The sequence below is a fragment of the Morone saxatilis genome, unplaced genomic scaffold (assembly GCF_004916995.1).
Source record: "Morone saxatilis isolate NCDOM2014 unplaced genomic scaffold, NCSU_SB_2.0 Contig21, whole genome shotgun sequence".
NCBI lineage: Eukaryota > Metazoa > Chordata > Actinopteri > Moronidae > Morone > Morone saxatilis.
The window spans coordinates 11,688,883-11,704,394 of record NW_023339774.1 but is presented as its reverse complement, the minus strand read 5'-3'; the positions used below and the strand labels follow the sequence as shown (position 1 = coordinate 11,704,394).

Here is a 15,512-nt window from a genome sequence, read left to right as displayed (position 1 = left end):
GAAAACTTAAGTTTGACAAGTATGTCCCTAATGCTGCCCAGTGGACGTAGTAAGATTTACATTTTTTTTCTCTGCATGATTGGTTGGCCTTCTGCGCTGCGGCCTACAGGGGGCAGTGCACTCACGTTCACATACACTGTGTTGATAAATTCTCCCAGTCGGAAGCCTGACACACACATTCTCTCACACACACACACACACACAAATATAGTGTCTTTGAAGAAACAAGCAAGAGGAGATCTACCGAAACAAAAACTGGAAAACACTGGAATATCGTTAATACAAATTTTGCACGTCATCTTTAAACTTTTTGCATAAACTAATAGGAAGCAGCATGATCCATTATTGGCTGGTGAAAGCAGGTGTGATATCCAAATATTCCAGATTTTATGGCAGGATTTTAGTCACTTTTTGTTGCTTGAATTTTTTTTTTGTTTTTTAGGTTTTTTTTTTTTTAAGTTTTAAATCAGTTTGATTTATTTCCAAGAAAACTGGTGCAGAGGAGGTAGGAGGGAGAAAGCAGGGTTGCAGTCCGCGGCGTGGCAGCGACACTCCGCCGCCACCCCGCCTGCTGCTGGATGGAAACAGCGTCGTCTGCCATCTGCTCAGGTGCCGACCACGTCCCCCGCCCCCCACCACCACCACCACCCACAAAGAGAGGGGTTTTCCTGGTGGGCTTGTGCGTCTCAACAGCATTAGTAAAGCAGCTGAACATGTGAAGTTTGTGTCGGGATTTTTTTGTACCACGTGTGGTGTATATAAAGCTTATGAGACAACGAGAGGGGGTAAAGTGTAAAACTGTACAAACCAGGGCTGGAAGTGGAGGGAACCATGCTGAAATACTGTCCAACACTGAGAGGAGGGGAGGAAACGCTGCACCAGCAAGTCAAGTGTTTAGTAAATTCTGGGTCACTGGCAGACATAAAAAACTATGCGTTTTTTTTAATTTCATGAGCACCATAAATCGTAAACAATCTAGAGTTAAATATGTGAAGAGTGCCGCAACAGGTAGCTGAACTCTATCCGGACGACTCGCAGGTTTCCTTCTCCTAAAGAAAACCTTCCCTCTTCAGTTTCTCCTCATCGCGGGTATCGACGTGCACGTGTCTGGGAAAAACTTGAGTGAAGTTTGGGGACAGCGCGCTCGCACCCCGGAGAGGACTGACCTCGAATGGACGTTAATTCAGCGTTCCCCGACAGTTCTCTGCCCCACACAAACAGGGGATTTTCTCGTCCTCGATGGGAAACTTGTAGTCGTAAGTGATCTCCTCGTTGACGTTAATGGGCTGCCTGGAGTAGATCACGATCTTCTTTTGAGACTCCACTGTGATGACCTTCGCATAACAGTTAGGCTGAAAGAAAAGACCACAAAAACACAGAAATAATGAGACCGTGTTTGTTTTTGAGCTTGTGTTTTCTGTTCCATACTCCGATGTTGTCTTACATTGCAGCTGTGGTTGATGAAACGGGCGAAGTTGCCGCACTTTGTGGCATCTATGATGGTGTCGTGGTCGACTCGGAACATGTAGCTGCTCCCGATGCCCTCCTCCTCGTAGCGCTTCTCCCGCATGTCCGCGATCACCTGCCAATGGGAGGTTGCCACTTGTTAGGAGGTTTTAAATGAAACAGCTTTATCTGACGTAGAAACACTTTATCAGTCACATCAACAGATCTGGTCCTTCAAAGTAAAATGAGCTCTCATGCTTGCTTGTAACCCTTTCGTCTGTGCTTTTATAGCAGTCCAAGCAGCATGTGTGCAAGTTTGGCTGCTTCTCATTCTCCTTAATGAGGGGAGTGGTTGCATAGAACTGTGTAGAGTAGTTGCCTGCATTGTTTATTGATTATGATGCCTTAGTAAACTATTCAGATTCTGACACTTGACCCCATAAAGTCAGAGAAGTTTGTGACCGTGTTGGATGCTGGAGTAAAACCTGGAGTAAAAGTTGTATTGTTATTATTCATTTTTATTTGTTGTGAGGCTGCAAGTTAAATTAAAAACCTCAAAGATTTAACAGGTCAGAGGTGTTACTGTCCTTTAATCTTCCCATTGTTCTAATGAAACGCCTTTGTGTCACAGAAATGTTCTAATGTAATAACTGTTTACATTCAACCTACGTCAAATAAACCAATCAGCTGCCTCTCACCTGTCTGATGTTCTGCCCCACGTACTCGATCACCATTTCATCTGCTGCGATGGGCTCCATAGCGAACAGACCCCAGTCGTGGATGTGAGACTTGCAGAATCGGATCTTCTTCTTACGGAACTGAAAGAGAAAAGGGAAGCAAAGTGAATTCTAGGTATCGGGAAAGCTGATATGAAAACGTTTCATCACAGAAATGCAGACACAGCGTAGCGGCGAACACAAAGGTACGACCATCTACGGTCAGATCAGTCGATATCTGATGCTGATGAGCTTGTTTACTGTTCTTTTTATAAAACTCAAGGTGAGTCAAACTGCCCACTGGAGCGAAGTTCTGTTGGGTTGTGTTTACCTTCAGCTGGTTGAACTTCAGCAGGTCACTGTCACAGGCGAATGAGGACAGCAGGCGACGCTGCTCCGACCGCCGCTCCGAGCCAGCTCTGGTAGAGGCGTGGACCTGAGCAGGAATACTCATACCCTGCAGAGAGAAGAAGAAAGTTAGATGTGTTCTCCCACACACACATATATTAGCATACATTATGTAAGCAAGTCGAGCATCACAATCTGTTCTCGGCAGTCCAACCTGTGTGTCGACTGGCGGCTCCTCTGACTGCAGCTTTGTGCTCTGAAGGTACTTGATCTTGTCCTTCTTGTCGATCTTGTAGTATCCCTCGCTTCGCGCGCAGCCGGTCATGTGATCCCTCATGCCGTCGTCTCTTCTCTTTTTCTTCACTCCAGGGATATTGGTAGGTGCCGGGTAGTCAAGGAAGAAACTGAAAAACCCTTATACCAAAGCTGGGACATCAAAACACTCAAAAGATTCCCCATTTTCACCACCAGAGGGGGCTGCTATTTGATACACACAGTGCAAAACAACTATTAGAAAAGAAAATAACCAAATGTAACTTATTTTTGTGTTATTTTACTGTTCTGATCTCCTAAAACGATTTGTGGTTTGTGGGAAACTTTTCAAGTTCGGACTGAAAAGTGACATAAACATATAGATGAATGACATTTGGTGTAAAATCAGCTGGAGTGAAGCAGTGAAGGATATGAGGATGGTTGACCCAGAGTGTGTCGTTGAGCCAGTCGTTGCCGTTATCCTGCTGAAGCATCTTGTCGTAAGTGATCTGCAGAAGCCGCATGTCCTCCTCATCTATGCCCTCGTTCCAGATGTCATACAGGATGGTCATCTCCTCAAACTCGGTGCGCGGGTTGAAGTACGGCCGGGGAGGCGAGGTGACGGGCGACAGGCTGCCCAGCAGAAGCTCCTCCCAGCCTCGCCGCTGCCTCCGCACCGGCTTCACGACCACGGGTGCCTCGTCTTCATAGGACAGGAAGCTGTCTTCTGCGGGCAAGACCGTCTGACGATCCACGTCCTTACCTTCCCGGAAGTCGAGGCTTGGATGGTTGGGCGACTTGGCAGACATCCTCTGCATGGACAGATCGCCGAGGTGTGCGTCAAGAGGCAGAGGGGTGGACTCGGATGAGAGCTCCAAAGACTCATCAGCTGCAGAGACAGCTTGGGTCTTTTTGCCTTTGGGTCGTCCAGGTTTCCTCTTTGACGGAGCAGTATCTGATGGCACAGGGACATCTACAGTGAGACCAGCAGGCAGATCTTCAGGGACACTGGCTGAAAGCTCTGCTCCAGCTGATAAAGCCTGGTTAGGAAGGGCGCTGATGGGCGGCTCCTTAAAGACTGGTCTATCGTCTAGGCTCTCAGAGGATATTTTCCTATTAAGAGTCAGCGCTGTGGGGTCAGGGAAGACAGGGGTGAAGGTTAAATCTCTTCCTGGAGTGCGGGGGACTCCAGCACTAAGGACAGGGGACTGCGCAGGGTAGGAAAAGGGGCTACCAGGGATGTGAGGGGAGCTAAGCAACAAGCTGCTGCCCGTCAGCGGGGCATCACTACCCGGTGTAATGGGCACCGTGTCCGTGCTCTGGGACTTGCCCAGACTTCGGGCACGTTCCATCAGGTCCCTGCCTGGCGTGCGGGGGATGTCCTCGTCTGTGGGGAGCCTGGCCCGCTGAGGCAGGTCAGGAAGGGGACCAGGGGGCGGATGGAGGAGGGAACGACCTTCTATTGCCGGGTGAGGAGGGAGAGGAAGGTGCATTAAAGATGTGGAAGCAGCTTTGGGGACGGGCGTATTTGCATCTAAGTGCGATGGAGCTAATCGACCCGGGGTGCAGGGTACCTCCTCAGGCTCTGCTTTACCTTTGGCTTTGGTCTCCTGGTCGCTGTCGAGCAGGGCGCCTGTAGGAGTGGGAGGTCGAAGGTTCGCTACGTGCTCCAGAGGTTCAGACTTCACCACAGGAATGTTGATGCCTACACTGATGTCAGGCTCTTTGACTACAAGACAAGAAAAGATATTCAAGTTAACCTCCGACATCAATACTTCAAAATCGTGTAGAAATTAAACGTTGGACCTGAATATTTAGGAACAGAGACTCACCTGGGATGCCTTTGGGTGATGGTGGCTTCAGGTCCTCCATAACCTCCTCGGGACTGGGAGGTCTGCGTTTGGGCTTGCTGCTTAGCTCCTCCCTGCTCCTCTGGTCCTCCTTATCCTCTGGGACTGGTCTCGTAAGAGGGCTTTGTGCCTTTGTCTCTGCCTCCCGCTCCTCTTCATCAGACGACGAAGTTGTAGAGGATGAAGAGGACGAGGTGGTCTTGACATCTTTGCCTTCGTCGTCCACATCTTGTGCCACCGCCACCTCGGCTTCTTCCTCCTCGTCCTCTTCCTCTTCGGAGCTTAGCTCGTACTCAGAGGAGTCTTCGCTTTCTCCCGAGGAGTTGGAGCTGGCCTTGGAGGAATCTGAACTCTCCGCTTCTGCAAGAAATGAGGCAAATAAATTATACATCACATGAAACAGGCAAAAACCAACCAGCTGTTGCTGTCTGATATTTAAAGTACCATCATCAGACGAATCCGACGAAGCGCTCCCACTGGATGAGTCTTCATCATCACCCTCCTCATCGCCACTCTCCTAAGAGATGATCACAAAAATGCAGCAATGTTCAATGCACACTCCGTGAAAGATAATCCAACAGATACTAAATGAATGGTGATCTTTGAGACGGCTTACTTTGCCCGACAACAGTCTACTGGTAGCCTCCGTTTCGTCAGGCTCCTCCTCCCTGTCAGACAGAGACTCTTCCTCCTTCCCTGAGGTGTCCACTTCTTCTTCTCCCTCACTGTCCAGTTCAAGTGGCCGCGAGTGCCGTCGCTTTGACGACGTACCGTCAGCATCCATTTTGGAATCGTCCGAGGGGAGCTCAGCTGGGTCTCGATCCCGGTCTGACAGAAAGGAAGCACAACATAAATCAGCTGTTGGCAATTTCACAACACCAGGAAGAAAAAGAGAAAGTTGTGAGTGTAAATGTGGAGACTGTTTGGTCTGCTGTATCGATGGTGGAGGGTTACCTTCATCCTCCAGCTCGTCATCCACTGGAGTTGAAGGTCGGGCTCGTTTGTTGTCCCCTGCTGATGCAGCCTCAGGCGGGTCCTTCCTTTTCACCTGAACACAACACGCGACCGTTAAACACCAACCAACAGTGCGACTGGTCGAGGAGAACAGAGACTCCCTCTTTGTCCGTGTTTTTTAAATTTCAAGGCTTACCTTGAAGGAGGGCAGGCGGATAGCTCCTCGCAAACCGATTCCCAGGCCCATTCCCTCGTAGCCCAGTCCCTCGCCCTTGTTCCAGTTCTCCAGCAGACTTGAACCCATTGTCTCTTTAGGTTTGGGTCTTTCTTCTTCCTTCCCCTCTGTACCCTTCACTGGAGTCAAAGACGCCTGGGAAAAAAAACAAGAACAGGATTTTAAAGGCACCAATTAGAGTCTTTTGTGACCTCAGTCTACAGATCAATACCCATGAAACGCATGCTGCTTCAGGTGTGAATGCAACCAGTTAACTGGTAGATTATCTTTCCAATAAATTGTTTGGTCTATAAAATGCCAGAAAACTGTGGAAAAAGTCTTTAACATGCTCGTTTTGTCTGATCATCAGTCTGTAACCCAAAACAAATCATTTAAGCAAAGTATTGTTCATCAAAGCTGCTGTCATCTTTCCACTATCTGTATCACAGATCTGTCACAATCCTTCAAATGTTTAGAAACTGTTTTTATTAATCAGCACGGCTCAAAGATATTTACTAATACTGTAAGATTCATTCAGCTGCAGGTTTAGACAGAGTGACACGTTGGCTAAAACTACATAGAGGGTGTTTTACTTCTTCTTCTGTTTTAATAGTGTGCAAAAAGCATCATGTTTGATTAGTTAATTCATTTTAATGAACATTTGTGCTGCAATGCAAACTACTACCTACTACTTACTGTTCTTGATGTCTCCCATTATGTGTAATTGAAATCATGTGATATCGACCGTATTACAACATTTTGATTATTTATTTATTTTAATATTTCTGATATATTATTATTACTATATCTTTTATTGCCTTCAATCAATAGAGACAGCTCTAGAGTGACAGTCCTGGATTATGAGGAGAGAGAGAGAGAGAGAGAGTTACCTTTGCCGAGCGCTCCTTCTTATCCCACCAGTCATCAAAGGCTCTAAACGCCACCACCTCCACCATTTTGCGGTTGAGGTCCCTCTTCATGATGGCCTTCAGCTCTTTGACAATGACCAGCAGCACACCGTCAACAGTGGCCTTGTGTGGATCCTCTTTTTTAGTCTCATATCCAGGTGGAGGAACAGTAGGGTTGAACTTTGGTATACTGGGATGCTGCCACTGCTGTCCGGGTGCCCTGGCGCTGTAGCCAGGTGGGCCCCATAGACAGGGGCGCACATAGGGGTCCCCCAAAAGGCCCAGACGCACCACTGTCTATAAAATGTGGATACTGATAGGCCCTCGAGTCTGAGCTATGCGACTAAGCATTGCTGCTGCATCTGGGAAGGACATGGGGACGTTGCTCCACTGTTCCCACCGCAAGCCGCTCATTATGTCCACCGGCATCAGTGGCATGATGCCGTGAGAGTAGGGACCCATGTGGTGTCAGCATATGGTGAGGCACTCCGGGATGACCAGCCAGCGGCAGGTGGTGGTGTGTGATGGCGAAGCCGGCCTGGTGTTTGGAGGTGGGGGAAGCGGGAGGGAGGGATGGAAATGGTCTGCATCTGGGACACGGCGAGTTTACGACGATGCCCTTGCCACAGTCTCCACCGGTGATCGGAGTCCCCGGCATTCTCATCGTCAGAGATCTCCATGTCTTTCTCCCGACGACTGGTGGGCCTGTGTAAAGAGGGACAGCCTGTCAGGACTACGCAACGGCAAACATCTATATTTTTTTTTTTTTTTTTACAGGTTACTCAAGTACAATGATCTCCATGACAACGGAGCAAACGCCATATACTTCTGAAGACTTTGAGATGAGGTCAAAAGGCACAGGAACAAGTTAGTGAGTTGTGTTGTGGGATTGTCTATTGCACCTTTGACTTTAATATTTAATATGGGTATAATTAGATTTTTCTATCTTAGTTCTGAATCAATACTTGACTTTTAGCAATTATATAGCAAAAGAACTGAAGTTTGATACCACTCAGGGAGGAGTGAGTAATTCAAAATGAGAACAACAAATGAGTTAAAGGCCGATGTGAGCTCAAAGTTTAGTATTCGCAATAGCAAAGTCAAACACAACTGACCCATGTCATCGGTCAGCATGTTTTCCAAACACAACTGTTTGCTCGAGGCATCAAAACAATTTCATCCTAAAACCACAGCAGTGGATAATATGACTGCGAGACTTTGCGGCGTTAAAAGAAACCCGCATTGAGTTCTCTTCCCTGCTGTTTATAAAAGGATCTCTGTTACAACTGCTGCAAAAATGAAACTAAGTAAGAGTAAACTCAGCATGGGAGTGGCGTTGTTCCCCAAACGACCTGTTCGCAGTGCTTGCTTTGTGATAACTTGAAATGTGAGACAGGAGGACGCGGTGGCCAATCCGGACTGTCAGGCTCAGCAAAACCAGGAAGTGTGGTGCTGAATGGGGCCAACAGCCAAACTGTGTTTTCCTCCGCGTGAGCGTGTGGTGAGTATTAGAAAGAGGAAACAAGAGTGTTCAATTCCCCAACAGCGGAACGGCTCTTGTTTCTCCTTTCAAAGCACAGCGCAAAGTGTAGAAACACAACATCACAGGCCAGATGGTGTAACTGTGACTTCAATCAAGGAGACCCACATTTGAATGTGAAGGTATTTGCAAAGGCTGCAACTTATTCGGCTGCAACTTTTCATTCATTAAACTCCTTTCAGCTGTTTTTACCTGCACTGACGAGGAGTTTTTGTAGATTTATTCAGAGACAATAGTCTAACACTTCTTAAAAGAGGTAGTTCTTAGACGAATAATAGTTGTTCTGAGACCTGTCAACAATAAACAACACAACGGAGTTTAACTGAAACAGCAAACACCTTTTTTGTGGCCTCTCCATAAGTGGACTGTTGTGAAACCGGAACTTTTTTAACAACCAGAATGAAACAAAAGGAAAAGTTTACTACTACCACCTTGCACTGAAACTAGACCTCACTTCCTGTGTCCTCCGCGTAACCGTCATTCACAGCTGTGAGTAAACACCAGCACCACGCTACTATCGACTAGTCAAGACTACCAACACGGGCTCATTTGAGCTACATTTGGCACTTTAAAATGATGTTTTTCCTGTGAAATGTGCCAAAATTAACATATGGAAATGTGTTATTTGTAATGTAAACAGCTTCCAGTCTAGTTCATATACAAGTAAAAACAAAAGGTGTCTTACTGTGTCCATTTTATCTGTGGGAGTGTGGCCTCGAAAATGTCCATCTTTGAGGTCACTGTTGCTCATCTTCTCCTGGACCGGAGAGCTGATTCTCTTGATCAGGGATGCAGTTCCAGGAATTGGCTCTTCATCTTCCGAGTCTGGCAGTGGGGTCGGACTGATGTCCTCCAAGCCTGTGCTGGAGGGACGGGAATTCTGCTGGCCACCTTGGGAGCCGCTCGTGTAAGGGGGAATGGGGGATAACTGGGAGGACGAGGAGGAAATGGGACTTCCCTCCATTCGCACCTCAGTGTCTGAGTCTCGCTCCAGGAACAGCAGCTTTGTCCTTTTCTCCTTGAGGAGCATCTCAATGCGGGAATCCAGGCTATTGCGCTCTGGGTCCAGTGTGGGGGAGCCAGGTGAGGGGCAGTGCTCTGGCGTTTGTGGAGGAGGGGTGGTCGGATGGGGAACGGGCTCTGGCGGGGGCTCGGGGATCGGAGGAGTTTCTGGTCTCTCCTTGACGGGTAAAAAGTCAGTGGCGGCTGCCAGAGGCGGCTGCGGTGGTCGGAGGTACTCACCCTCCCTTTGGGGCGGGTGATGGAAAGCTGGCTCTGACGGGGGGAACGCGGGGGGCAGAGGAGCCTGGTAGGGTGAGAAGGCGGACTTGAAGTGTTGGGCGTAGCAGGGGGAGGCGCCGTGTAGGTGAAGGAGGGGGTGGAGGGCGGAGGTTCAGGCGGGGTGAGTTGGTGCTGTTTGAAGGGAGCTTGTTCAGACGTCGTACCTCGATACATGTTGCTGCGGTACTGCGGCCTCTCCGGCCTGCGGTTGTACGCATCCTGGAACTTACTCTCGTGTCTGCGAGATTTGTAACCTCCGGAGCTCTCAGGCCGGCCGGACTGGTACGCGGGGGTGGACTGCCGACTGGAGTAGTTGGAGTCCTGAGAGAAGGGCGTACCTGTCTGCCGTGGGGTGTGAGGGGTTCCCTGGGACTGCGGCGTGTCCTGCCTCAGGCTGGAGTAGCCCGTCTCCAGGGACAGAGGAGTGGTGGAGCTGCTGGGTGGCAACGTTCCTCCAACAGCGGACACACTGCTCTCCGACAATCTGCGGATGGGCTCGCAGGCCTTAGAGGAGACGAACAGGATCGGGATCAATCAAGGGCACACACACACAAAAGAAATACCTCTGATGTTTTGTTGATGCTACTTTATATTAATGCAGTCATGAAAAACAGTTGTGATGATTTCTCCCAGATTACTAATTTTCACTGTGTATGTGAAGATCTTCTTAAAAAAAAACAACATCTACTGGATAAGAGTAGCTCTGCACAAAGCCTGGGCGACCTCGTGCTACAAGGCCAAAGTGCACGTTTCAGTGGCTTTGTGATTTCAGTCCACAGGGAAGGGTCCGGATAACATTTCCTCTGCTCTACTCCACCACCTGCTGCAGTGATAAAATGGACTGCAGATAAGGATGTCAGCTTAAATTGGCGTGTTCGTTTCTTTCTACAAAGTAACCCCACGAATCAGTAATCGCATCGACAAAATGGTGTGCAACTGTTCTCTAAGCTGACCAGAGGAGACTGAAGTACTCAACTGTTATTATCCAACTCCCACTGTCACAGTTAAGGGAGCGATTTCACATAAACTACAACCATGAACAAACAAACAAAAAAAAAAAAGGGCTTTTACCAGTAAGGCTTCTGCCAGACTACGAGGGGAAACCTCTCTGGCCTCCTCTCCACCGACAGGCAGCGTCCGCGGAGTGTAGCTGCCGTTCATCAGGAGCTGGAAGTACCTGAGGCGATTCTCACCTGCAGAATGGTAAACACGTGTGACGCAAAGTCTATAAAACAGCCTTAATGCCAGCAGGCTTTACTAAAACTAACCTGGCACAATTTATATAACCGTTACTATTCAATGGCAGCTGAACCCAAATCTAAATACACATAATGCAGCCTCCTTTCTGAGTACACAAGTTGTTTTTAAAACAGTAGAGCCTTAAAAACTAATATTCTGTATAGTTTATGCCCGTCTACATATGGACTACAAACTGTAAAACTCAGTTATGTTACGCAATAAATATTGTTGAAGTACATTAAAGTAATAAGAAACATTATATGTGACACATAAGCCCAGGCATTTCTTAAGAGATCTAAAACATGTTACAAACACTCGCTAACTACAACTCTTATTTAGACTCTATAGAAAAATACATTTGTGGAAATAATACAAGAGAACAGCGACTATGTAGCCGGTGAAAACTACACACACTGTAATTAAAAACATGAGTCATAAATGACTTAAAAACTGTTGCCGGTCAAATAAGGAATACTTTACATTGTCTTAAAGTTGCTGCTCTGCATCAGCCTCTAGTCTCAACAGTGTTACTGACAGAAACACCGAACGTCTGTCATTTAGTTTAAAGGTAACTCAACAGAGACGATCTGAAGGTGGAGGAGGACTCTGACACACTGGTCTGTGTTTGTTTACAGGTATGACATTATGCACAGTGGGAGTACACAGCACCCTGGGCTCTGGGGCTTGTGGGAGCGAGCTAACAATCAATGAAATTCAATTACCCCACGTTACCAGGCAACGCACGTAAATGTACACACGTGACAGCTGCTGCCCCCCCCACTAATAATAAGTCAAAACAAAGCTTTTATAATTTGACATCCAGTGTTATTTACAGCTCCTGCAGCAGAGCACAGGCCCGATCCTGCATACATGTAGCTTTACACTCTTTTTTCCTTGAACGCTTGACTCTGTTTACCTTTCGGGTCCAGCTCCACGTGGATGATGTTTCCCATAACAGACGTGTCGTGGAGCGACTGCACGGCCACCTTGGCGGCTTTCACGGTCTCAAAAACCACTTTGGCGATCCCCAGGTGCTTTTTGTTCTTGGGGTTGTACAAGATCTCGACCTCCTCGATATCTCCAAATTTTTTGCACATGTCGGTAAGAAATCCTTCCCGTATGTTGTCGTTGAGTCTGGCGAAAGTCACCTCCTTTGGAGGCACGGGGCCGATGTAGCACTCGTCGATCTGGGAGGGGAGAAGGGAGAGAGGGGTTAATGGTGCTTTTGGGTTTAATGTCGCACCATGTGGGGTCGCTTTCTGGACAGCTGAGATAAGAACAGCAGCGCCGGAGGAGTTACGGGGAACATGCACATCCAGTCGGGACCTCTGCACGTGAGATTGGGGTTATTTTGGATGTAACAGCCCTCTGACAATGACCCAGAGATGAGTCAGGGGGGTGTGTCTGCAACTTCTGACAGCCCCTCTCTCCTTCCACGGGGTAAAAGCTGCCACCGTACTCTCTGTCAGAGCAGATACCTTAAATTTGGGCACCGGTAGGTCCGTCTCTTTGTACTTAGTCCAGAGACGACCGATCCTCGGGTCTCGGACGATGTCCACTGGTGGCATCCCGGGGTTCTGTAGGAGAGGAGAGGAGACACAACACTGTTATCCATCCCGTTCTCAACTTCACACGGCGAGAACTTGTTGCAAAGTAGTTGGGTTTTTTTTTTTGGTTACACAAACCGGGCACGGTGTTTTCATTAAACCCTCTCTCTCTCCGCCACGCTAGTTCACGATGCGGGGGAACATGCCCGCGGCCACCACGGCCACATTGTAACCTATCATGGAGGTCGGCTACTCGGTTACTATTGTAAGCCGTGCTCGCCGCGTCAAAAAAGGCGGTCCACTTACGGGCATGTTGAAAGTCTGTCCATCGTAGCGGTACAGTTTGTGTGACCCCTTCTTCAGCGCCGGGTCGATGATCAACTTGTAACTTCTCCAGTGGTGACTCCGCTTCTCCGCCGAGCCGCAGACGGGATGACTGTCCATGCCGTTCGCCAGACCTGAAACGACAGGCAGGCGACAAGGAGAGAGGGAGAGCTATCGTGAGGCAACGCCAAAACACGGTCCCGTTACCAGCCCCCAACACTTTCCCCCCCCCTTCAACAGCCAAACGTTACAGATGCATGACTTCGGGTGGAAGCGGGCAACCCCCCTCCCCAAAGTGAGAGCAAAAAAAAACGGGATCTAGCGTATATCCCAGTTACGGAAAACAGGCATTAGGAGGGCTGGAGAAAGAGGAGGAAAAAAAAAAAGCTTACTTGAACTCTGCTTTCTGCCATGGTCTTCGTTCAATCTGTTTCTCTCCCCCGGCTTGGACATGGTTCGTCCGATCGAGTGATTTTTTTTCTTGAATTGATGAAAAGACGAGGTCGCTTTCCTTCTCGCCGCTTACATTACATGATTTAGCTTGAAGAATACTGCCTCCTTTTCGGTGAGAGCCAACACATATTGTGTGCCTCTGGTCTGTAGCTTCTGTCTCTCCCACAATACACCGCTAGGCTTGCCCTCCTCCGATGCTACCCGCACATTCGCTACGAACTTGTTTCTATTTCCACAGAAGCGTTAACGTCGCTGTAGCTGTTTGTGTTAAAATTAATACATTTAGGTTTTTTTTTTTTTTTTTTTACAAAAGATAAATCGCATAGTAACGCTCGTCTGGGCACGTGAGCTTAACACGAGCCCCGTAACGGCTTTGTGTCGCTAAACCTTTTAAATCATGTTTGTGTTGAATCTGCCGACTGCATTTACCCATATGGCAAACACAAGATAGACACAGGGGGCAATATTTCCTCAACTGCCACTAAAACGCTTATAAAAAATATTTTACTCGGTTTTTTTGTTTTGTTTGTTTGTTTGTTTGTTTTAGATTTGGTTGTTGTCGTTCACACATTCAAGCATGTTGTGGCCATAATGGAAGACGGACACAAGCGGACGGGGGGACTCCGCCGCCGTAGAGCCGGTTGTTGACTGCTAATGTGTGGCCGTTAATACAAACCTCGGTTCGGTTGAATTAAACAGTCGAGCTAACCGTTTATAACCGTTTATAACCGTCGGAATGCGGCGGTTTGCTACGTCTCCCTCTCTCTTGTCAGTTAGTCTAATCCGGACCGACAAACTAGTGCCAAACCGTCGTGTGTGGGATCTTTCTTTTTATATATATGTATATATACGTATTAAAACAACCGCGGAGCTTTCCACTTTTTACACATCACCTCAAAACCCCGCTGTGGATTAGTTGTGCTTGAAGTTTTTTAATTTTTGTCGAGCAGAAGTGGAGTTTTGTTTGACATTGCCTGGCGTTTTGCAGTGCTCGGGCAATTGGCTGGTTAACAGCGGCAGCTCGGCGGGCCAATCAGAGCGCAGCAGCAGAGGAGCTGTCTGCTATTAGAAGCACGGCTCAGGAGTCCTTCAACAGAGAGCAGAGAGAGGGGGCCGAGCGCTCTCGGCAGCCATTTTCCTAAAAACAGGACTCAATGGCCTATATGGGTTTCCTTTGTTCCAAAAGGGATCTTACACTTGATTTCCTCATCTCTCACGGACTATGATAAAACTATGATTCCTCCTTTTAAAGGATTGAGAAGAAGGAAGAGAATGTACTGGATGTAATACCCTGTGACATTTTGAGCCTTTTTTCCTCTGCCTGGAATCCATCTTTGTCTTAACTAGGTCATGGCACACCCATATAATAGTATTTATATTTCTTAAGTGAAAAGAAAACCAAATGTTGTGAATAAACAGCTTTATGGTTTTGGAGATGTTGAATTTGAAAAGAAAGAAAAAAAAAAACCCAGTTAAAGTGAATGTGTGATGGCTGGTTGTTGGCATTGCACTTTATGGCCTTGTAGGATAGCAATGAGTAAGTTAAACTCTTTTATAATAATTTAACTATTTTGATAATTTAGTAATGTTTAAAATGTGAGGCATGCAGTTACTGTTATTAAAAGTATGTTCTGTCAATTTATCTATTGATCTATCATCAATTTTATCACATAGAAAATGTTGAAATCTGTAATAGCCAGCTTTATTCAATATGTTCACTGGCATGCTGACATATAAATACAGCCTACCAGTCCTGCTTATATACCTTGCTCCTCAAATGGCAGAAAGCAGGCCATGGGTAACTTAATGGCCTTTTGCAATAGTTTATAGTGCTGCCTGCAATTTTCTGACTGTTGATTGATAACCCATTTGCTTTGATTAATGACTTTAAACACTTTCCTCTCACAACAGCAACGCTTAACACCCTGATGGTTTGTGTTGTACCCTACCTACAACTGGAGACAACTTCAGGCACGATTAGGTTTGTGCAGCCCATTTGCCATTTAAGAACCAAATGCGTCCAAACGTGTAAACGTCGGCTTGACCTTGCGTCAAGGGCATATTTAAATGTATTAAGAAAGCTCAGTTAGTCTTTTTTTTTTTTAAATCCTTTTAAAGTTTCTACAACAGTGTTAAAAAAAAAAAAAAAAAAATGAAGACTGTAAAAATCTTAGAGGAAACAGATGGAGGGAAGACTCTTATGGTGAAAATATTTACCTCAGCACTTTGGTGAAATGCAGTTAACAGGCCTAAACGCAGGGACAGGAGGATTGTTTTCAGCTCCATCTTCGGATCCTCTAATAATGGCATAAATAAGGGGTGGGAAAGCGTCTCCTGAAAAGGAAGGAATCCATTAGCACGACAGATAAGAGCTCTTTTGAAAACTTTTTTTTTTTTTTTGATCAGTGGTGGTAAGGCATTGCCTCTCAGCCAGCGAATA

At 47.0% G+C, this 15,512-nt stretch overlaps 1 protein-coding gene across 1 annotated transcript; it reads right to left on the bottom strand.

Moving 5' to 3' along the window:
- Positions 1–408: 408 nt before the first annotated feature.
- Positions 409–15,506, bottom strand: setd1ba (SET domain containing 1B, histone lysine methyltransferase a). Its single transcript, XM_035667623.1, is given in 24 exon segments — positions 409–1,352; positions 1,445–1,582; positions 2,145–2,264; positions 2,494–2,619; positions 2,725–2,891; positions 3,196–4,491; positions 4,595–4,972; positions 5,057–5,129; positions 5,229–5,440; positions 5,567–5,660; positions 5,763–5,936; positions 6,671–6,922; positions 6,924–7,009; positions 7,012–7,150; positions 7,152–7,346; positions 7,348–7,371; positions 7,373–7,393; positions 8,914–9,561; positions 9,564–10,013; positions 10,581–10,702; positions 11,665–11,935; positions 12,227–12,325; positions 12,602–12,753; positions 13,012–15,506. Coding segments are annotated over 24 exon segments (5,472 nt in total). The 5' UTR covers positions 13,073–15,506; the 3' UTR covers positions 409–1,178.
- Between the last annotated feature and the right edge of the window lie 6 nt (positions 15,507–15,512).